The following is a 22801-nucleotide window of genomic DNA, read 5'->3' on the forward strand; positions in this document are numbered from 1 at the left end:
TAGTTTCATTCAAGTTGCCTACATATGATATTTCGTTTAACTGCTTTCATAAATAAGAAAGTTGCCATTGCGCATGCGCAAAACCAAATTTTAAAACTGGTGTTAGATTTGCTTGTTTTCCAAGTGCCTATGTATTTAATTTCATTTAAATGCTTCAGTAAATAAGGAAGTTGCCATTGCGAATGCGCAAAACTAAATTTTGCAACTGGTGTTAGATTTGTCTTTATTCCAAATGCCTATGTATAAAATTTCATTTAAATCCCTCCATAAATAAGAAAGTTGGCATTGCGCATGCGCAAAACAATGGGCGCGTTCATAAGACACAACTGTTGTGGAACATTTACCGATACGTCTTATAATTACGTCGCTACTTTTACGCTCTTTACGTCGGCCATTTTTAGTAGCGCTACACACACATGTCAAAGTATGGATTGTGACATAAAACCACAACTGTTGTGTCTTATGAACGAGACCATTATTTTGAAAACGTCGTTAATTTTACTTATATTCGTAGTGTTTACATATAAAGTTTCATTTAAATATCTTCATAAATAAAAAAGTTAGCATTGCACATGCGTTAAACCAAATTTCTGACACTGCGCATGCGCAAAACGAAAAAAATATGGGTATGCACGGAATCCTTGGACCAAGCCCTTTCAAATGAGCCCTATATCGCCAAAATCGGTTCAGTGGTTTAGAAGGAGTACGTGTGACGGACAGAAGGACGGACGGACGTCAAAGTGCAGCCAATAGCGATTTTTCACTTTGACGAAAATACGCTAAAAACGAATATGGCTAATTTCGGATGGGAATTTCCGAATTTTTAAAACATCATTTTACTAAGCCCTAAAATACGCAACTTTTTTCTAATTTAACCGAGTGTGTATCTCGAAATGCTGTTCATTCCTATCTGGGACAACTGTATTTGAAGAAGTGATTGCGTTTTTAAAATCAGTGGCAAATGTTCTAGTCGATTTTGTGAGCTCATGACCTATAAAATATTTCAAAACTACGTATCTTTAGGCATTAGAAGAAAAATGTGTCTTATCTGGGAAAACAATGTGTGACGCAATGTCTTAGCGGCGATAGAGTGTGCTTCCGTAAACAAACAATATGCGATGTAGATATTAATTAATTAATAGACACACTCTAAAGATTGTAAACTAATTAAACCCTTCAGAAGATTTATCAGTCGTTAAATTTTGACGACTCTTAACGACTACAAGAATCAAAACAGATAGATCATTTTTATGCAAAGTGGTAGTCGAGATTAAAAAAACTGCAATTTTTGACAGTAATGCGTCGTATAGGATAATAAAGGAATATATTTTAAAATCAGCAAGTGACTGTTCTGGTGTCTGCACCAGTTGTAACCCAAACAGGAAGTAATAGAATAAAACTGATAATGATAAGCACACCATCCTTCCTTTTCACGGAAATTGTGCGCAAAGTTTTCCTATTATTTATATTTTATTTATATGACATGAATCTTTACAGTCTTCTTTCTCTTATTAACGCAGATGATTTTAGTTTTAAGTACTCTTGGTAAGGACGATGATTGATAACCTTTAACCTTGCGTAAATATTTTGTGAGCGTGTGAGTCTTGTTTATATTTTTACCTGTGTTTGCTTTATTGTGGTGTTAATTGTGATTGCAGCTCACATAGCAGAGGGTCCCTTTTACCGCCAATACAAATGCCTGCCGCTCTCTCTTTCAACAGGTAACCATTGCTTTTACCTTCGTTACAATTTCCAATCTTACTAACTCGTCTTTTCTTAACCTTAACGTATTCAACCTATTATGGCGAATTATGTGGACCGTTTTCCTTGACAGTTTGGCGTCTACGCCTTCCCTAGACATGGACCCAGACTGTGACAGCCAACAAAGAAGGGGATCCACGGGCACTCTTCTATCGCCAGAGGTCGACGTAGGAATAGAGACCGACGGATTTTATCTTTTAAAAAAAGACTCCCAGCGAAGGACAACGCTCGCAAAAGTCCTGGCGCAAGACGGCGCAAAGATTTGCGAGCTTTGGATACAGAAAATTAGAACAAAGTATTTAGGCGAAACAGTATTAACGTTGCAGCATTTAGCTAAGCTTATGGGTGGCTTAAAAGAATATTTAACTGAACAGTCGTTAACAGTTATTGAAACAACTGTGAGACACTTGAAGGAAGAGCTAGACTTTGACGCTACCGCAATAAACCAACTGCAATTTGCCATATATCTATATCAAGTTAGTATTTGGATCTACGCAACTAGTTTGAAATCTCCATTCTATTTCTTTTACAGGAATCTGTAAACGAGGTACTTCGACGTCACCCTATTAAACCGCATTGGATGTTTGCTTTAGACAATCTGGTGAGATCTGGTGTTCAGGCAGCTATTACAGTTTTATCTCCGGAACTAGGCGAAAATTTAGCAAATCATAGTTCTCCGAGTACGGTCAACTCTGCGAAATCGAGCAAGAGTTCAGCTGGTTATGACTACCGCGATCAAGTGGTTCAATTGCGTGCAGAAAATACTCGTTTACTACAAGAATTAATAGACAGTCACAAACAGTATCAGACGTTGGTAAGTGGCTTTAGTTATTTCTTATAACGGGCGATCAAAAATAAGTGACTAGTGACTGTCGATTGTTGACAATTTATAAATATTCCAAACTTTCCATAAGAATTACGAATTCACAATTTAGTTTTCTATAATTCATTACTTTAGCTGCTCGCATATTTGAGCAAACAAAGAATTGACGTTAGCCGGGCGCATAATTGCGCACCCCTTATTTTTAATTAATAGCAATTAACGTTGGTCAGAAACATAATTACGGAAAGGCTACATTTTAGGTAAGGCAAGGTATTGAACATGAGCGCAAGGCATAATTGCGGCAGGCTAAATTTTAATTAAGCATATCTTGAATTACGCCCCCTTGATGGGAGATGCATTTATTTCGAGGCAGTTAGACCATACGTACCTTTCGTGAATTATAAAGCCTACATGCAAATTATAAACTAAATTAATCAGTGGTAAATGAAAAGATATTGAAGTGCCTAATAATATTGCAAATTTTGACTACTCTACAATCGAGTTTCTATAACCTCCCGCATCCTTTACAACCAAAATATCAATTTCTTTAGAACCATCTTAAACTATTCCACTCTCGAAACGAAAGTTTTTTTTTCTGTTATTGCTTTAATCGCATAACCGAATTCTATGTAGGGATCACCTTTAAACATTATGAGAATTTATTGGCATAGAAACCAATACTGTTTTCCAGTGGCGGCTCGTGTGTTACAAATACAGAGGTTCTGCAAGCTCTGCACTTATATTTGTTGAACCCCGAAAAATTCCTGGATTCTCCGAGACACTCGTCTCTTCATGTCCTCGCAGTGCCAATTCAAACATTTCACAAATTTGTATGTAGTCAATCACTTTAGTTAGTAGATTTCGCCATTTCTTCCTTAATTTTTGTTAATATTTACCCAATAGGCAGAATCTAGTTGTTCTCTATTTACTGTGGCGTGGCTAGTAAAGCGTGTTATGTAAATAGGATCGGCATGTTTCCTTATTTTTTACTCAAATGTGTTAAATATCGGTGACTCTAATTTGTGTACACGATTTATTTCCGCCAAACAGTGCACACGGGAAAGAGAAGAGAGCATTTTTCTTATGGCACCCACATATCGATTCGTTTCTTAACATACAATTCGCGATTAAATTGTCTATATACTGTTTATCACTCGAGCCTTCTTCTTCAATGGAAATATAGGCGAAATGGACGTCCGTCTTGTTTTAATTTAATTTTTTTCGTAGGTGTTGTTTATAAACTTTTTAACATTTAATAAACTAGGAATTTCTAATGCGAATATCAAAATAAACAAAAAAATAGGTAGGTATAACAATACGCGAAAACTTTAAAATTGATCCGCAAGTAACAATTTCTCACCGAGAACCGAGCTGGGGCTGCATCAGATGCAGTTCAAAATCTCGTTAAAGCTACACACTAAAAATAACCTCCGCGAGTGTCGCGAGGTGCGGGGAAACCTTGAATTTGGAGCGCAGCACCTTCTCGTATCGCACTGCTAAGTTTATATAGTCTAGTGCGCGGAGACTCATCGTTTACTGTGCTGGGAAACTATGCCACCTTTTAACTTCCGCGCTTGTCGCGCTTTATTTTATTATTATAGGTTTAACTGTAAAGCTTATTTTTTAATTTTCTGGTGGTTCTGCAGCTCTGCAGCCCTTATACACCAGCCGCCACTGCTGTTTTCTTAGAAAATAGTTTTAGAAGTAGAGAAGTTTAGTATTATTCCCTGAGCACCTCGCTGAGCACCAAGATTGCATCCAGAGGCGCTTGTGCCGAGGGTTTTAAGGTGCGAAGACAATAATTAACTTCTCTACCATCCGTGGTATATGTATACTATTTTTTTCACTACTACTACTTGAAGTCTTCTAAATTAACATATTATATTGATAAGAAAGTGAACGGTTGGACAGAATTTTTTGTTTATTAATCTAACATGTGAATCAAGTGCGTGGAAGTACAAGTCAAACAGGCCGTATTTTGTTCTGTCATTGAGATATTTTCAAAGAGTAATTTCGTTCGAATTTTTTCAAAATGTGATAATTTTAGGTATGTAATTTCTCTGGAAATGGCGGATGGTGGCATTTATTCATTTTAGAGAACTTGTCTAAACGTTTATTGAGTGAAATTTCGGGTTGTGTTTTCTAAAAGTGACAGCGTGACAGTTCTCATTATTGACTACTAGTTAATAATGTCCACATTATTAACCACTTTATACAACTGCCGAGAAAGCCTACTTTACAAGTGGAAAAAAGGTTAATAATCATGTCATGAGACGCCACTAGTGAAAAATTGCTATTTGTGTATTAAGAGCGCAAAATGATATATTGTCGATTGAAAGAGACAGTTGACGCGCGACGAAGGAGCGCGGCAATCTCTCGAAATCGACAATCAATTTGCGCTCGAATTACACACAAGATTTTTTCTACAATCGAGCAATTCACATATTTCCAAAAATATACATCTTTCACTGTGACATCTTAGATCATCTTAGATGTCATTTACTGGTTGTCATTGGATACTCTGAGCAATGCATATTTGATTTATAGTTAATAATTGGGAGAGCGAGCGTTTTTTTTATTTTGTCGCTTAGTGACTTTCCTAGAAAAAGATGACGTTTGCGTTATCACATACGAGCGCAAATGCCTACTCTGACTATATGTAGAAAAATATTTTTGTTAAATCCAATAATTAAAAATGTGTAAAATTGAAAGAAATTGTCTTGAACGGTTTCCCAAAAAAGTCGTATCTGACACTTGCCATGAAAGTCGACAACGCATGTATCGTTAGCATTGCAGTTTGTAATGAATAAATTAAAATTATTTGCAATATTTACCTTCTTCAGAGCAATTTTTCCTTATTTTAGTTGTCATTTATGGCGCAAATGTTCGTGATTTTTAATGATATAATTATGATTGTTGCGCCATGATAATTGATATTTGAAATTTGTTATTAGACTAAGTACCATCATATTTTAGGTAAAGCTATCAATTGACAATAGCCAGCAACAGGCCCAAGCTCTCAGACAGATTCTGTCATGCCGTTGTCAACAAAGAGATGACGTACAAATCGACCAACGTTTACACCAATGGTTGCAGGGACTCGAATTAGACGACGTAGGACAAAAGTTAATCAATGAGGGTTTTACTTTAGAAGAAGTATTGTACATTATTAGTAGAGAAGATTTACATAAGGTTGGCCTACGAGGAGGTCCTGAGCTTCGCATTTGGCGAGCGATCGTTCATCATCGGCAAACATCACCGTCTTTATGCAATGGAGACATTTCAGAAATATCTGGTACAGTTTAGTTTGCCTTTTATTTTTGTTCAAGACTGTTTTTTTTTATTTTAACGAATAGGTTTTTGTTTTAATTTATAGATTTTATTTGCGAAACACCTCTAATGTTCCATATTTTTAACAATAATGATTATTATTGTTTTGTTACTAAGTGCCTTAAAAGTAATTTTATTTTTTTAAGTGTTGTTAATTTAATTGAATTATGTGTTTTATTTGTATATATGCTGGCATATTTTATTAGTACTTGGATACATAGCAAATTTTATTTACATCTTACTGTGAGTTACAACATTTGTTACTACCAAATGTTTTGTCTTGTTCAGTTTTTTTTATTAATAAATGCATATAATACTCACCCTTAATTATCGCTATCTGATATCCCTCTAATAAACGGATATGTAGTCATTTTGGTATACAATAAATAGTAAATGATTAAAATTGCCACCACCCCGGAATCAAGTAATAATGATGTTTTAACTTTAACCAGTGAGTTTTTTATCTTTTTTTTTCGTTTCTTGTCATCAAATAACGTAAACGTAGTCATTGCTGACTCGTGTCATATTAAACTATAAAGAAAACAAAAACATGCAAGTTGAGTCTATACCAACCTTGGTTGAGTCTTGCGTTACACAGCATCAACTTTAGTTTTTATATAACGCAAATCGGCACAGACTAGGCCCCCCTTCACGTGCAGTTCTTATCTTGAATTCTTGGCGCGCGCTCCCGATGTGTGACATGCGTTGCATCTACACGTTCGCGCTTGATTTTTAATTTATTTCAGTTTTATTCTGTTCCCGGGTCTAGTAGTGCAACAGTGCTGTTAAAGAATAAGTTTGAAGAAGAGGAAAGCAATTGCTTTTTTGTTGCTGGTGGACGACGAAAGAGAAGTAAGAAGAAAGAGAAAAAAGTATTGGTCGAAACTATGGTATTTGAGAAGAAATGAATCCACACACATTGATTTGTTAAAGGAGATAAATCAAACAAACCCTGAAACCCGGGAAACATAGGACTACCCATTCTAAATTTCATCAATTACATTCTACTAAAGCTATCTCTCTTTTGCACACCTTAAGCGTACTACCTCCACCTTTGTCATATTGTGTCAATCCCGATGTGAGAACTGAGCGCATCTACATGCTCACATCTTGCTGTTGCTGCATGTCAGTTCGCGCCAGGAATTTAGTCTGATTTGATTTCTTCGCTCCGCGCCGCAACTGAAGCGCGCCTGGCATGTTTAACCCCTTCACGTGCGAGTTTGGAATTAACTGAAGGAGCGTCAGTCCAAAACTGACATAAAACTGCACGTGAAGGGGGGCCTTAAGAAAAAAAGTACATATCTGTACCCAGGGATGTACATTTTTAACAGTACGGCACATCACTTGTTTTAACTTACAAAAAAAAACACATTGAACAATCCAATCGTGTTTTCTATTACCCACAAATAATTCCCTTTTTTTTATTCAGTTGTGAATACTTGAACAGTAAACAAACCTAATATTTCAATATTCATTTTTAAAATTTTTCTACATTCACAGTGCTATTAATTTAGAAGTAGACATAAGGATTTCCTATGTCTACTTTTAAATGACAAAAATGCTTCTGAAAGGCGCGTAATTTTATACAACCAAATAACATGCGCGCGCATTTTGCATTGTCATTCTAGATTTTAATAAAAAACGACAGCAAATAGTATGCTTTAGGTTATGATGACATTCAATTTCAAATCCTCCGTTAAAGTTGAGGGTTGTTTACGGTGTCGTATGAGGATCGCATTTAGATAACCACTAATTTTAAAGCTATCAACACAGAAAATAAGTCTCTGACGCTCTTTAAACTATTACTGGCACTGTACCAATTGACCATATCAACTTTTCCTTCAGTTGAATAAGTACATCGCACATGAACGAAAATTAAAAAAAAATTAAAACAATATTCTAATGTGATAGCAAATCTTCATTTGTTTTAAGAAGATATTTTGTTTGCATAAAATTAGGCATCCTTCAGAAGAGTTTTTGTTTTTTAAAACTAGACATAGGAAATCCCTATGGCTATTTCTAAGGGCCGGTATTTCCATCTTGGGATAAAGTCAAGTATAAGATATCTTCCAGGTAAACCGACAGTTAGCCTCGCTTCGGGTATTTCGAACCTCGTTTAAATATTATCGGCAGGATAAGTTCTAGATAAAGTTATTGGGTAGATTTTCTGCAGTTATCAACATAACCCCAGGATATTGCGTCAAATTTCTAGTAAACTGGTGACGTTTTAAAAATTTGCGAAATTACCAACCGTACCTTTACTAAATAGGAAGAAAGAAATTGAAGTATATAAGTAGAAGTACGCAAATACATATTATGTTTTCTTGAAGGATAGGTAACCTATTTTAGATTCCAAATGGATCAAGATTTTCTTGACACAAGCACACGATTTTCAGATGTGCTGAAATTAGCAGTTCTTTTCTTTCTACGCGGTGCATTTACATCACGATTTTGGTTCATGTTCAGAGTACTCATAAGTAAAGCTTATTCTGTAATTTACGTTTGTCAAGTATATTACAAGTCACCGAATTTCTTTCCAAAACAAAAGCATTCGTTCAAATTGTCAAGTAGTAAGCTATCTTGCTCTAATATATGACCCTGCCGTTCGCTATCTTTTTCTATTACAGACTTCTAAAATCGGCAACATTGGCTAGGGTTAGGTAGCTATCTACGGGATATATTTATACCGCACGCTGATGCAAATACCCGCAGATAGATAAACGGAAGATATCAGCCGGTATAAGTTATTTTGCAGATACGAATCTACTACTTTATCCGAAGATGGAAATACCGGCCCTAAGTGAATATGACTGTAGGTATACACATTTTATTATATAGTTTATGTTTGTTTTAAGAAGCTTTTTCAACACGCACCAAAACAGAGCTAATATGCTCCATGAGCTTTGATGATTAACCAATAGACCGCGGTTACTAAAACCAATCACGTCCGCAAAAGGGTCATTGATCAAAATCCACCAGATTTCAAGATTGCCGAGTTCGCGCTTCTCACGCTCGGTCGTGGCATCACTATGAACAAGTTTCATAAGCTGTTTTGGTCACGTAAAAGACATTAAAATTGTGCTATCGTTCGTTAGGCTGTTGTCAGTAAATTTTCCTATGCGATTCAGCTACTGCAGTGACTCATCCGGTAAATAGTATACTCTACTCTGTTAGCTGTAAATGTTGGCAAAAAGTCTAAGTTTGTGATACCATGAGATGCCCCAACCTTAGCAACAACCTATGAATATGCTTTATCAATAAGAAGCACTCTATGTATACATTGGCCCATATGAATAAAAGGGAGCAAATCCTTATAATTGTAAAATTCAAAGTAAATACTCGTAAGTGCTCCTTCACACTGGACACAATGCGGTGCTGCTAAACAAACCAGTATGAAGGGGCACTTATGAGTACTTACTTTGAATTTTGCAAGTATAAACATTTGCTCACTTTTATTCATACGGACCAATATGTTATTTACAAAAAGCTGCCAACCGAAATCTGGTGGGATTATAGAAAAGATTATGAGATGGCCGGAATTTCTCCGAAGACAACCATCTGCACGAAGCACACACTTTAGAAGGAGCTGCAATACCATGATTTGAACACAAATATGCGCACTACCAATTAACTGTTATCTGTAGTTAGTACATGTTCAATGAATGTACTGTTTGTGTTACAGAAATAGCTATTTGTGTATTACAAAGCCATAGAACAACACACTTAGAATGAAAGCTGTTAAGGCGGCTCCACACGCAACGAAAACCCAAGGCATGCCTCGAGGCGCAAGACCTCAAGGAAACCTCTATATGTGTATGGAGAATTCTGTTGAGGTTTTCCTGCGCATCAGACGCCAGGGGCCCTATTCTTGACTCTACGTATTTATCAATGTCATTCGTTTTGTCAACCAAAACGATGAACTTTGATCGAATGGTATTCTTGACCGTTCGAGAATATTTCGAATTCGTAAATATCATTCGTTTTTACAACGAGCGGAATAAGCCACTCGAATTTATACATTTACCAAGGGAGATTTAAGAAACTGCAGCAAAGAGTTCTTATCCGAACTTATCGATATGTACCTACGTCCTACAGGAACCATCGTTTACGTAATTAACGCACGTGCATGTCTTAAGACGAGTCTCTCGATCTGAGTCTGGCTTTACAGCGCATCATATAGCATATTCATTCTTTTCGTGAGGGTGAAGCAGTTACCAATTAGTTGTTGGAAATTCATCATATTTAGCTGTTTCGCAACCAAAAACAAACTATAATAGAATTCACTGTTCGCAACCATTGTAAGCACTTTTTGCAATTTACGCAGCTATGAGAAAGCAGTTGCAGTTCAATTGTGTCGTCACCAAACTGTTGTCAAGGAAACTACTAGCAATTTCTACGTTGCCAAACATATCATTCGAATTGAAATGATAAAGGTTACGAAGGGTACACATGAATAGCGAATGATAGTCGTATGCGACTTTTCATACATCGTTTTAAAACGAATACGAATCAATTCGAGTGAGGTCAAGAATAGCACCCCTGGAGGCGGGAAATTTCAATACAAAATCTCATTCGATTTGCCTCTTCTTTTATAGCGTCCCAAGGCCGATCGTATTGTGTGGATCGCCTCGAGGCGATTGTGCCAATCTTTCGGACTGAACCTCAGTTCTTTTAATAAATTTAGATGGGAGTAATATTTCCTTTTCTGTAACTAGTCTTTATAGTCCAGAACTTTCGCTTCACTCTTTTTTTATTACTTTCGACAGCTAACAATAATCCATATATATAAGAGAAGTATATGGATAACCGCCTATGATTGCAATGTGCAAATTGTTCGCCATAAAAGAGAGCTGCCCTATTCCTTAGTCCTGAACTCTGTATTTATGCGCAAACTCCCCAAGTAAATATTTACTTCTCTCCGCCTACTTTTAAGTAGCGCCAATTTCAAATTTCATAACCTATAACTCGAAAATAGGGTTAAAATTTTATTAAACCATTATTGTGTGCAATTACCATATGTAAACACAACCACGCACCATTCGGAAACTTCACCCAGACTTCTATTCGCTTCATGCAGTTCATATTCACCACATTGGCCCCATTCCACCTGCCGACTCCTATCACTATTGTCTGATCCTGTGATGTCTTTAGATAAGTATACTAGCTGGCCGAGGCCCACCCTCCCAAGACCAATCGCCGCCGAAGCGTTTCTTACCTGTTGACTATATCGCTTCGATTCCCCTACTAGCATCTTCACCGATCAGCGACGACAATTTGAATCTTCCCTTTTTTGTGCCCTCAACATTGTTTTCGGCACACAAGGATTCGGGACCTGCAGTCAATGGCCTACTTGAATGATTTCACTGCCAACTCAAATCAGCGCTCACGTGCCACCCAGTGCGTTCTGGTTCAAGGTACTCCGTATCGTTCTGCTTGGAAACTGTAGCATTTTCACGGAGAACTTTCGAGCTTCCTCAGCGGAGTTTGTTTACGGTTACACCCTTCAACTTCGAAGGCAAACTTTGTAACGATTTAGAAACTTAAATTGCAATTGAAATAATATACCTATAGGGATTATATCTTGAATATAACATGAAATTGGATAAGTTCGCATCAGCTATAATATAAAGTGATACATTACCAATGTTCAAAGAAACACAATTAAATTAAAGACATTTACTGATTTTAAAATAAAATTAACATTGTCGAGTTGGAAATCTTTTAGGTGTTAAGTGACCCCCATATAACTTCGTGCCCCCATCATGCTTGCGTGCATCCAAATCAATGCAGTCATAGCGGTTAAAATGACGAGAACACAACCTTGTTTTTACATCATCGAATTCCGATAGTTCACATGCTTGCAGTCACCGATTCTTGTTGCTTTTTTCACTTGGGAATCTAATAACAAGTATGGCATAAATGAATTGATTGCAGATAATTGCATTGTAACTTACTTGTGCCATGAAACCGAAGAATCCACTTTCCCACAAGTACCTGCATTTCTTTATTTCTAAGTAATGAACACACTAAAATTGCCAAACATTAGGTATTCCTTTACAATTATTGTGTATCACTTACGTATACTGATTTATATAACTACGAAAGGCTTCTTTACTATTAAAATTAAACAAAAGTTCAATAACTCATAAACAAAACAAACAATTTAACCTCAATCCGTTATGTCAAACTGGAGTAAATGCTTGGTAAATAACACTACATAATAACACGCAAGCGCATTAGCGCCTAGTTCCCAACTAATGACAGAAGTATATTTCCATCCACTAACGTTGGCGATAGGCGTGTCCACTCGTTTATCCATATACTTCTCTTATATATATGCAATAATCCAACAACAGCAAGAACGTCGTCCGTCGACGTCAATTTTGCGCGAAACTGGCGTGCCTTAAGGCTGGTCTTCGTATATTCCGTTGTGTGTGGAAACATAGACCTCAAAATTCGACTCAAAGAGCCTGAAGAAATAAAAATAGCTACAGAACAATATAAATCTGCAAAAAGCTGTACCTACAGCAAGTGACACCAAAAGTTCCTCAAAAGAAATTAAATAATGACATACCACTAGAAATTAAAATAATAATTACACAGAAGAGACGTGCTAGAGCAAATTGGCAGCGGAGTCACACACCCGCCGATAAAAATGTGTACAATCGCTTGAGTAATAGGTTAAAGGCAAAACTTAGAGAAGTAAGAAATGAACAATTTGAGCCAATATATATATATCCAATCTAACTAGAACTGATAATTCTATATGGAAACCAATCAAAAACTCAAGGGAGCCTAAACTAAATGTACCACCAATAAGGAAAAATAATGCCGAACCTTGGGCGAAGAGTGACAAAGAAAAGGCTAACCTATTCGCAGAGCACCTCACCACAGTTTTTCAACCACTAGACAATGAACCAGATAATGAAATTGAAGAAAATATATCCACTCCTTTAGAGCCATATTGAAAAATTAAACCATTTACCCCAAAGGAAATAACTGCTGAAATAAAAAAGCTCAATCCCAAAAAGGCCCCTGGTATTGATCAAATAACAGCTAAAATGCTGAGTGAACTCCCAAGAAAGGGCATTGTATTATTAACGTATATTTATAATGCGATACTGAGGCTTGAATATTGGCCAAAATGTCTCAAAGTTGCACAAATCATAATGATTGGTAAGCCAGGAAAAGATCCAACGGATGTTGCCTCCTATCGTCCTATAAGCTTGCTTCCAGTTGTTTCCAAACTTTTAGAATAGTACATTATATATCAAGGTAGAGAAGTCCACTATTATTGCCTGAGCACCAAGATTACATCTCGAGGCGCTTGCGCCGAGGGGTGTAAGGTGCGAAGGCAATAATAGACTTCTCTACCGTGGTATATATACTATTTTTTTTCACTACTAGCACTTGAAATCCTCTAAATTAACATATTATATTGATAAGAGAGTTAACGGTTGGACAGAATTGTTTGTTTCTTAATTTAACATGTCAATCAAGTACGTGGGAGTACAAGTCAAACAGGCCGTATTTTGTTCTGTCATTGAGATTTTTCAAAGAGTAATTTCGTTCGAATTTTTTCAAAATGTGATAATTTTAGGTATGTAATTTCTCTGGAAATTGCGAATGGTGGCAATTATTCGTTTTAGAGAACTTGTCTAAACGTTTATTGAGCGAAATTTCGGGTTGTGTTTTCTAAAAGTGACAGCGTGACAGTTCTCATTATTGACTACTAGTTAATAATAAAAAATTATTAACCACTTGGAACAAATGCCGAGAAAGCCTACTTTACAAGTGGAAAAAAGGTTAATAATCATGTCATCAGACGCTAGTAGTGAAAAAAAACTATTACTTCGGAGAATTAATGAGGACCTTGAGCCCCAACATTGGATTCCGGAACATCAGTTTGGTTTTCGTCGCGCTCACTCCACGGTACAGCAGGTCCATCGAATCGCACAAGTTATTAACAATGCATTTGAAAATAAGCAATACTGTTCAGCGGTCTTTCTTGACGTTAGCCAAGCATTTGACAAAGTATGGCATCCTGGATTACTATACAGTGAGTTTTTTTTAAATGCGAACATACGCTTTTGTATGCAATGTAATTTGCCTATGTTCGATTTTTAAAAAAACACATCAATCTATGTAGTGTGCGCGGTTCACATTCCCACCATCAAAACGCGCAACTTGCGTGACTATGAACAGCAACGGTTTCTATAGTTTTCATGATGAAGAGCACTCGATAAGATTTTTTTTAAAGAAGCCATGTGAGGTCATAGTAACTTTAGGATAAATTTTTCTTAAACTTACGATAACTTGGCCTCACAGGCCACGTACTGACACCACAATTCATTGTGAACCAACCTTCAATTATTTGCAGGTCATGTGCACCTGGTATTCTACTAATTTGATCTATTCAATACATAAATGAAGAAAATAAGAACATAAATAACGAAAACAACTACAATAAATGTTCAAAGTGTCCTTCTTGACATTCTATAAAGCAATCACCTAATCGATTTCGAAATTAAATTGGACAGCGATATTTTTAAAAATATGACAGCTGTCAATTGTATCTACTACTCATTTGAACTACTCAATAGATTGATCTGTTTTTTTTAAAAATCGAACATAGGGAAATTACATTGCATGCAAACTCCTATGTTCGCATTTAAAAAATATTCACTGTATAAAAACAAACACTCCCTACAGCCTATTTTAATATATTAAAATCATACCTGAGCGAGAGAACATTCCAAACCAAAGTAAGTGAAGAAACATCAGACCACTTCCCCATAAATTCTGGAGTGCCCCAAGGTAGTGTTTTAGGGCCTTTGCTCTACATTCTGTACACAGCAGACCTGCCAATGACACAAAATACAACAACAAGAACATTTGTAGACGACACTGCAATTCTATCCAGTCATGAAAACCCTCAAATAGCATCAGATTATATCCAGACTCACTTGTTTGAACTACAACAATGGCTAAACAAATGGAAAATTAAAGTAAATGAAAACAAATCGGTACATGTAATATTTGCCCTCCGTAAACAATTATGTCCAGCAGTTGTGATAAATAATGTGCAGTGCAGATACCACAGATGGAAACGGCAAAATACTTAGGATTACATCTAGATAACAAGCTGACGTGGAAGGAGCATATTAAAAAAAAGAAGAAACAAATAGACATCAAAGCAAGAGAACTAAATTGGCTAATAGGAAGAAAATCTACTCTACACTATCAACAGAAAATAAAATTCTAATATACAAGGCAGTCATCCGACCTATCTGGACATATGGAGTAGAGCTATGGGGCTGTGCTTCTAAAACAAATGTACTATTAATCCAAAGAAACCAATCAAAAATACTCCGGCAAATTGTAGATGCTCCGTGGTATATAACAAATCATACAATTCATACAGATCTACATATACTATTATGTATTTGTAAGTCTGACAACACTGTAACAGTCGCTTTTGCATTCGTCGGTTGGTATGGATCAAGGGGGATAAAGTAAAGAATGACGTTTCAAAATGTGTGCTGTGGTCCATAATTAATAATGATAATCCCATAAAATACACGACAAACTGGCGACGAGGATGGGATAGACACGTGCAATTAAACCACAGACTCGAAAGATATTATACATATCATATTGTAGGTTATAAAATGGCTCAATCTCAAGACATTTCCCAACTGGTAGGCGTTCTAACACAATTTATGGATAGGTTGACGACTCAATTACAACCACCGTCTCAAACACAAACTTCCAATCTATTATTGACTCAATCGTTAAACTTTGAAACGTTCGATGGCGAAAAGGAATCATTTGACTCGTATCGACAACGCCTCGAAAACTTTTTTGAAATCAAGCAATCAAACTTTTGCTCGTTTAAATCGTAGGACTACTTCTCAACACAGTCACATTCACATGTAAATTATAAAGACCTAGGACTAGATAGACTCTGTTTAAAATGTGGTAAAGACAACCATAGAACTCGGGAGTGTTTCCGCGAACGTGAATCATTAAAATGCTCTGCATGTAATAAAATAGGACACGTATCTAAAGTGTGCATTATGACCCTAACTCAATCAAAATCTAAAGTAAATAGAGACTCTGTGCGCGTTAAAAGAATCGAAAGTGAAACGGACGAATTAAGATTTATTGAACCTCAATTTAACGTAAACCGTGTAATAAATATCAACAAAACTGAATTATCCGAAGACTCGCAAAAATTCATGGTCCCAATAAAAGTAGGTTCGGTAACCATAAACTTTGAAGTGGACACAGGAAGCCCAGTCACCTTAATTAATCAACATGATTTTAACAAACTTCAATATCCGTCTCCTCTGAAAACCACAAATGTACTTTTTCGAGTTTACACGGAACAAACGTTTGCTCCTTTGGGGGTGATCCAAGTACCAATAGAATACGGCAACACAAAATCAGTCGAAGAATTGTACGTAGTTCCTGCCCCCTATGCAGCAATAGTAGGACGTGTATGGCTTCGACGACTAGGAATTGTAGATATTAAAAATGCACCCACAAATAAAATCTCACATCTTGCAACCTCCAATTCTGAGACACTAAAGAACGAAATCATGCAATCTTTCTATGATGTTTTCGAACAGAAAGTGGGTTGCGTTCCCAACTTTGCTTGCTCGCTCCGTGTCAAAGACAATCATATGGCTCCACTTTTTATGAAATCCAGACAAATTCCCTATGCACTGCAAGAAAAAGTAGAAGCAGAGTTAGATCTGATGGAACAAAATGGGCTCATCGAAAAAACAGACTACTCTGAATGGGGATCACCACTGGTTTGCGTTCCAAAACCAGATGGAAATGTACGCCTCTGTATTGATTACAAAATGACAATCAATCCGCACTTACAAAATGCTCGTTATCCAATCCCTCTTATCGACGACGTCTTAAACAGTCTCCGAGGTAGTGCAATCTTTTGTATTCTCGATATACATAAAGCCTATCAACATCTGCTAGTCGACAAGGAAAGTCAAAAGCTGCAAACAATTTCCACACATCGCGGTACATACAAAATGAAACGTCTCGCGTTTGGAATTAAAACGGCTCCCAACGAATTTCAAAAATTCATTGATACTGCTCTTCAAGGTCTCGAGGGTGTTGTCTCTTATTTTGACGATATAGTTGTGCACGCTAACTCCCTACAAGAATGCTATAATCGACTCGTAAAATGCTTAAATCGTCTCCGCAGTCTCAATTTGCATCTCAATCCTTCAAAGTGCACCTTATTTGCGAAGAAAATTAAATATCTTGGTCACATTGTTAGTGCAGAAGGAATCCAGAAAACTCCAGAAAAGGTGGAGGCAATATTAAACGCCCCACGTCTCAAAAATGTTCAAGAACTCCGTTCATTAATTGGCTGCGTCTCATATTATTCGAAATTTATGCCAAAAATTGCTGGGATAATGCGTCCCTTATATCAATTATTAAGAATCGGGACAACGTTTAAATGGACAGCTCCGTGTGAATCCGCATTTCTGAAAATCAAGCAGGAAATTTCTAGTAACCGAGTACTCATAAAGTATGATCCAAAGTTACCGTTAATCCTCGCAACGGATGCTAGTCCGGTTGGCTTATCAGCAGTTTTGTCACACATATATGAAGGAGAAGAACGACCTATTGCGTTTGCATCGAGGGCACTTACCAAAAGTGAAGAAAATTACTCACAACTAGACAAGGAAGCGACCGCAATATATTGGGGATTTCAAAAATTCTACACATATATATACGGTCGAAAATTTACACTAGTGACTGACAATAAACCTCTAAGCCACATTTTTGGGGCAAGCAACTGTCTCCCAACCATTACAGCTTCACGCCTCATAAGATACTCCATGTTTTTAAGCAGTTTCGATTACACAATTAAGCATCGTAAATCGGAAGACCATGCAAATGCAGATTATCTGTCTAGAGCTCCATTACCAAATCCCAAACCTGAATCTACAGATGAAGATTCTGAAGTTTTTAATATTATCGTGTCTCATTTAATTTCCGACCCTATTACTTTTCGAACTATACAGTTAGAAACTGACAACGATCCAGGACTAAAGGAATTAAAACGGAATTTAAGTCACAATAAAACAGCAACGACAGAATTCAGTCTTCACGATAACGTTATATTCCGAGGTCCTCGGGTAATGATCCCAAACTCACTGCAAAGGTACGTTTTGAATGAATTACATTCAACCCACCAGGGAATTGTGAAGATGAAAGCTCTTGCACGTCGATATTGCTATTGGAAAAAAATCGACCACGACATAGAATGCCTTGTTAAATCCTGTAAAGCTTGCTGTGATGTGAAGCCAAACCCACCAAAAGTACCTCTCCACAAATGGGAACCACCTAAGGAAAATTGGCAACGAATACACATGGACTTTGCTGGTCCCTTTCAAGGAAACTATTTTTTCATTGTCGTTGATGCATACTCGAAATGGCCAGAAATCATCCCGTCGAAGTCAGCGCCGACATCAGCTTCAACGGTGATGATGCTTCAAGAAATCTTCAGTCGTAACGGCTTACCACAAATTTTAGTCTCAGATAACGCAACAATCTTTAAATCAAGGGAATTCAAAGATTTTTGCAACAGGAATGGTATTCAACAACGCTTCATTGCCCCGGGTCATCCAGCTACGAATGGGCAAGCCGAACGATTTGTCCAAATCTTGAAAACAAAGCTAAAAGCTTAAAATGAGATATCCCACCAAGAATTTAATAAACGACTCTATCGTAACAGCCAAATTACGTCTGGGAGAACGAGTACAATCACGAAACTACAGCTCATCTACACTTTGGAAATATGGAACCGTGGTCCAAATATTAGGCAATCTACATTATCTTATTGAACTCGATGATGGGTACGTCATAAAACGCCATATCGACCAATTAAGAAAGACTCAGGTGCCAAGGAACGAGCATGTACCAAATGTTTCTGAACCAAGCGTTTCTCAAGACAAAACGGTCCACATGCAACCAAATACTCAACAAGGAAAAAACCCGGAACCCATTCCTATATTACCATTACCACTACCAGAACCCACTAATTCTGAGTTACAGGCAGACCAACAACAACACCCGCCACTGAGTGTAGGTGAATCTCCCAACCTTCTACCAAACACCAATCAGCCCGATGACCGATCAAGTAGGCCTGTTACTCCGGTCAAGAGTGAATCCACATCTACCGCTGTCCCACCTGAAACTAGACAACCCTCGACAAGAATCAAACGCCCCGTAATTCGCATGAATTTATAACTACTTATAGTGATATGTATGTGTGATAATGTTGTACTTTACGTCTGGGAGAATTATTATGTATTTGTAAGTCTGACAATACTGTAACAGTCGCTTTTGCATTCGTCGGTTGGTATGGATCAAGGGGGATAAAGAATGAGGTTTCAAAATGTGTGCTGTGGTCCATAATTAATAATGATAATCCCATAAAATACACGACATATACCAACGGTTCAGGAAGTAATCCAGGAGAGAGCTATCAAACACCATGAAGTCCTAGAAACCCACACAAACCCCTTATTGGAACAGTTACTGCAACCAAGGATCAATAAAAGACTCAAAAAATTGTGGCTTATAAACTTAGTGCGGGAGTAGTGTTCTCAAATTTCTTTTGACAAAAACAATTTATAAAACTTAGTATTAAGTTACATAGGTTGCATCGATGGATGTTAATCATATCATGCTATTTATCTGCTAGTACACCTAGCGGTCGTTATAACCCTTTAGCTAATAGAATACATATGTATATTGTTCTGATTGCTAAATAAATAGGTAGAAAAAAATAAAATTAAAAAAAAAGTATTTGCACTTATTCGCTGTGAGAAAAAATGCTTTTTATAGATTAATATTACAGCAGTACTCGCTTTCGAAACGTACTCAACACCAAATATTAAAAGGTACTTAGTTTAGAGAAATACTGCATATCTGCACCACTGACCTAAATAAAAATAGAGATCATTGTTCTGCACACCTGTGCGTATAGCGTATCCAACGTGCCTGATGTACTCGTCTCATAATCCATGATACAAAAAAGAATAGAATCTATCCACCTAAAGAGGAGAAATCTGTAGATTATTGAAGATTGAAGATACCTACGGTGGGCAGAGACTTGTGGGTTCGTTCATTCGTTGTACCCTGTCCTCTAACAGACAAAATGAATACTTTCGAAATTGCATTAGGGCTTTGAATTAATTTTATATTCAAAGATTAGGGATCTCAAATTTTTCCTACTTGTAGGCAACCCGTTATACGTATTTGCATTACAGCTGCGTTTACTAAATTTCCATTTAGCAATCTGTTCTTTACGTATCGTATATCTGTGGTTGTAGGTAGATGCGAACGATCCCAAAAAGCTTGTGGCGAAAGTTATGCTGCAGCCACATTTTTGCAAATTTATTTGTAAAAAGGCAGCTTTTAATCTCACTTTGGCTGTCTGGCTGGCTGGCAGTAAATGCAAGCCCGTAGAAGAACGTTTGTAAAAAGACGCGGAGTGTATGTACAATGTACTTATCGGGGCCGTGTAATTAACAACTTTAGGGACGGGACTACAAAATGTGGGTCATGCTACCCTAGAGTTTTTTCAGTTTTTTTCTATCTTCTTATACAGTTTTTCTCCGATTGTTTTCAAATAGGTGTCGTTGGAAAGATCTTGACAACGTGCACAACTTCTGCGTGGCGGAATTTTATGTTTTTTCTTAGGGGCGAAATGAACCACCTTTTACACCGCGCTTCGATGAGTAGTCGACTTTGGGAGCCCAAAAGTTTCTTAGAGCTCGAATCTGGGTCTCTCCTTCTCGAGTGGTCAACAAAAGCTCGAGCTATGAGAAGTACCGAAAAGTACTATCTGCCCCACAAAAATGCACTGCAGTCCCTTCGATCTCACACGATGACCTTGATAATTTTTTTACTTATAATTTTTATTTTTTGTGTTTACTAGTGGCTCTGTCCCGGTTTAGTGTCACAAAATTATGGTAGGTAAGCCTATCTATACCTATTCCCATTATTGACCAGTAATAATATGGGCCATTGATTAAAGTATGGGCCATATAGGATAACTGGGTCAGGTAACGGTATAGATCAGCCGCTACTGCGTTACTGTGGAAAAGATTCTAAATTAATACTCGCACGTAACATGAGGTTTACGTATTTACACATACTTGACGCTAAACGAAATAGAGGTATTTGAGTTTTATTAGAGACGGACAATGACATTTTCTACAACCAAAAACAACGATTAAATAAACTCAGCTGCAACTAAGATTGGTCTCACATAAATTATTACAAACCAGTAGTTATTTTTAGACAACCATATAATTACTACTTGGCGTAAAACTTAGTTTCAAACTAATACAAATTACTTTAGTTCATTAATTATTTGACGAGAGTTACTTTCCAAAGATAATTTTTCTGGAGGCCCCGAAGTTTTGGCCCGATTGGGTCGCTCCTTTGTTGGATCCCGCTTGTAAACCAATTATGGCTTCGCCCGCCCGCAGTTGTTCTTCTGAAAAATCTCGGCGATTTTCCTCCGATGGCCTTGGACCCAACCATGGGCCTCTCCATTCGGGATGACGGTACGCTGTCCTTCCAAGAGCGAAGATTGTTTGTGTTACCAAGACGATGTTTTTGAAATCCCACAAGTCTGTTGTTTGAAATAAATCAACGTCGGGAACGCCGTAGTGGACACACGCCTTTTGGAATCTGCAAAATTTGTCATTTTATGGTGAACAATTAAGTGTTGTGGAAAAAGTATGAATCATAGAATCGTATTGTAAAAATCTAGCAATAATAATAATCTTACTGATTCAGATTGTCCATCATTTTATAATCCCCTCCGGAAGTATTAACTTTTTGAATTATTCCAGGCGCCAATCGATTCATAAGCATACAAAGTAAAACCCCATCTCTCAGATTCTCTTCATACGAGTATCCTGGATGAAACCGTTGCCCCACCACTTTCTCAATCCAATCTTGAGCCTCTTTCTCTTGTTGTGGGTCACGTTTGCCGGCTACCTGCAAAAAATTATACCTGTACTTTTCCCGTTATCAAATGAATTACATCAAAACATAGACAATAATTCTAATCGCCGAAGGAGATATCCTAACATTCACCACACTACTTTGATGGGAAAGCAATAGGTAATACGGGTTCTCTTTCAAAAAATAAAATTCGTTATTGCGAACGTTGTTGTGTAATCTACGTCATGTTACGACTGAGAAAGTTTGCGACACGAGCGGGTTTGCGAGCGAATGGAGGAAGTGATCTCGAGTGTATAACTGTAGGTATAAGGGTTATTTGTGTTTTACATATGGCGTTACCGTTGTCATTTCCAATGTCTCCGATGATTGCATGGATGCGAAATTTGAATTTTTATACTGTTTATTTAGAAAGATAAGAAACATTTAGAAATAATATTGTGTTAAAATTATTCAATTAAATCGGTTGTTGCGATAAGAAATTTGTTAGCGTAATTAGTGCCGAGTTAAGCAGGTTTTGCCGATAAGACAACATAAATGTTTAATTTCGAAATCGCAAATTCAAGATATGGCAACAGGGAGGGTAGAATGATTTAAATAGTAGAGGAATACTCGAATCGTGGCTAGTTTGGTGGTGGACGTTAATCGTTGTTTTGTTTTTGTTTTGGACTTTGAAACTTAGCCGCCTATTGTGTTGGTGATGGGGAGTCGTTGCCGTATTTGAGCGTATTGTTGCAAGACTTGTCACTCTTGCCAGCTGTGAAGGTTTATAGAAGAAACTTAATCGTTGCTGTAAAAGACTTTTACTACGCCGTTTAAAGAGAGTGTTTAAGTCGAATTAAAGAAGTGAAGTTCACGAAGAAT

At 37.1% G+C, this 22801-nt stretch overlaps 2 protein-coding genes across 3 annotated transcripts in view; one reads left to right on the forward strand and one right to left on the reverse strand.

Annotated features, from left to right (window-relative positions):
• The first annotated feature begins 1859 nt into the window (after positions 1–1859).
• Positions 1860–5890, forward strand: LOC116163907 (mitogen-activated protein kinase kinase kinase 15-like). The gene is made up of 3 exons (XM_031478038.1): positions 1860–2237; positions 2294–2575; positions 5561–5890. Exons 1-3 carry the CDS (start codon positions 1860–1862, stop codon positions 5888–5890), a joined length of 990 nt encoding a protein of 329 aa, XP_031333898.1.
• A 15246-nt stretch (positions 5891–21136) lies between these two features.
• LOC116163280 (muscle-specific protein 20-like) overlaps positions 21137–22801 on the reverse strand; it is a 33706-nt gene continuing 32041 nt past the window's right edge. For both annotated transcript variants that reach the window (XM_031477151.1, XM_031477152.1), the window contains exons 2-3: positions 21762–21973; positions 21137–21661 (exon numbers count right to left, since the gene is read on the reverse strand). In XM_031477151.1, the coding sequence (XP_031333011.1) occupies positions 21349–21661; positions 21762–21973 (525 nt within the window). In that variant the 3' untranslated portion in view covers positions 21137–21348. The remainder of the gene's footprint in view (positions 21662–21761; positions 21974–22801) is intronic.

Source organism: Photinus pyralis, unplaced genomic scaffold, assembly GCF_008802855.1.
Source record: "Photinus pyralis isolate 1611_PpyrPB1 unplaced genomic scaffold, Ppyr1.3 Ppyr1.4_LG2, whole genome shotgun sequence".
Lineage (NCBI taxonomy): Eukaryota > Metazoa > Arthropoda > Insecta > Coleoptera > Lampyridae > Photinus > Photinus pyralis.

Excerpts from the sequence above, each read along its gene's own strand:
- LOC116163907 (XM_031478038.1), top strand. The coding sequence starts at position 1,860 with ATGGACCCAGACTGTGACAGCCAACAAAGAAGGGGATCCACGGGCACT. Across the intron at positions 2,238-2,293 it reads TTGCCATATATCTATATCAA|GAATCTGTAAACGAGGTACT; the intron begins GTTAGTATTTGG and ends TTTCTTTTACAG. Across the intron at positions 2,576-5,560 it reads ACAAACAGTATCAGACGTTG|GTAAAGCTATCAATTGACAA; the intron begins GTAAGTGGCTTT and ends ATCATATTTTAG.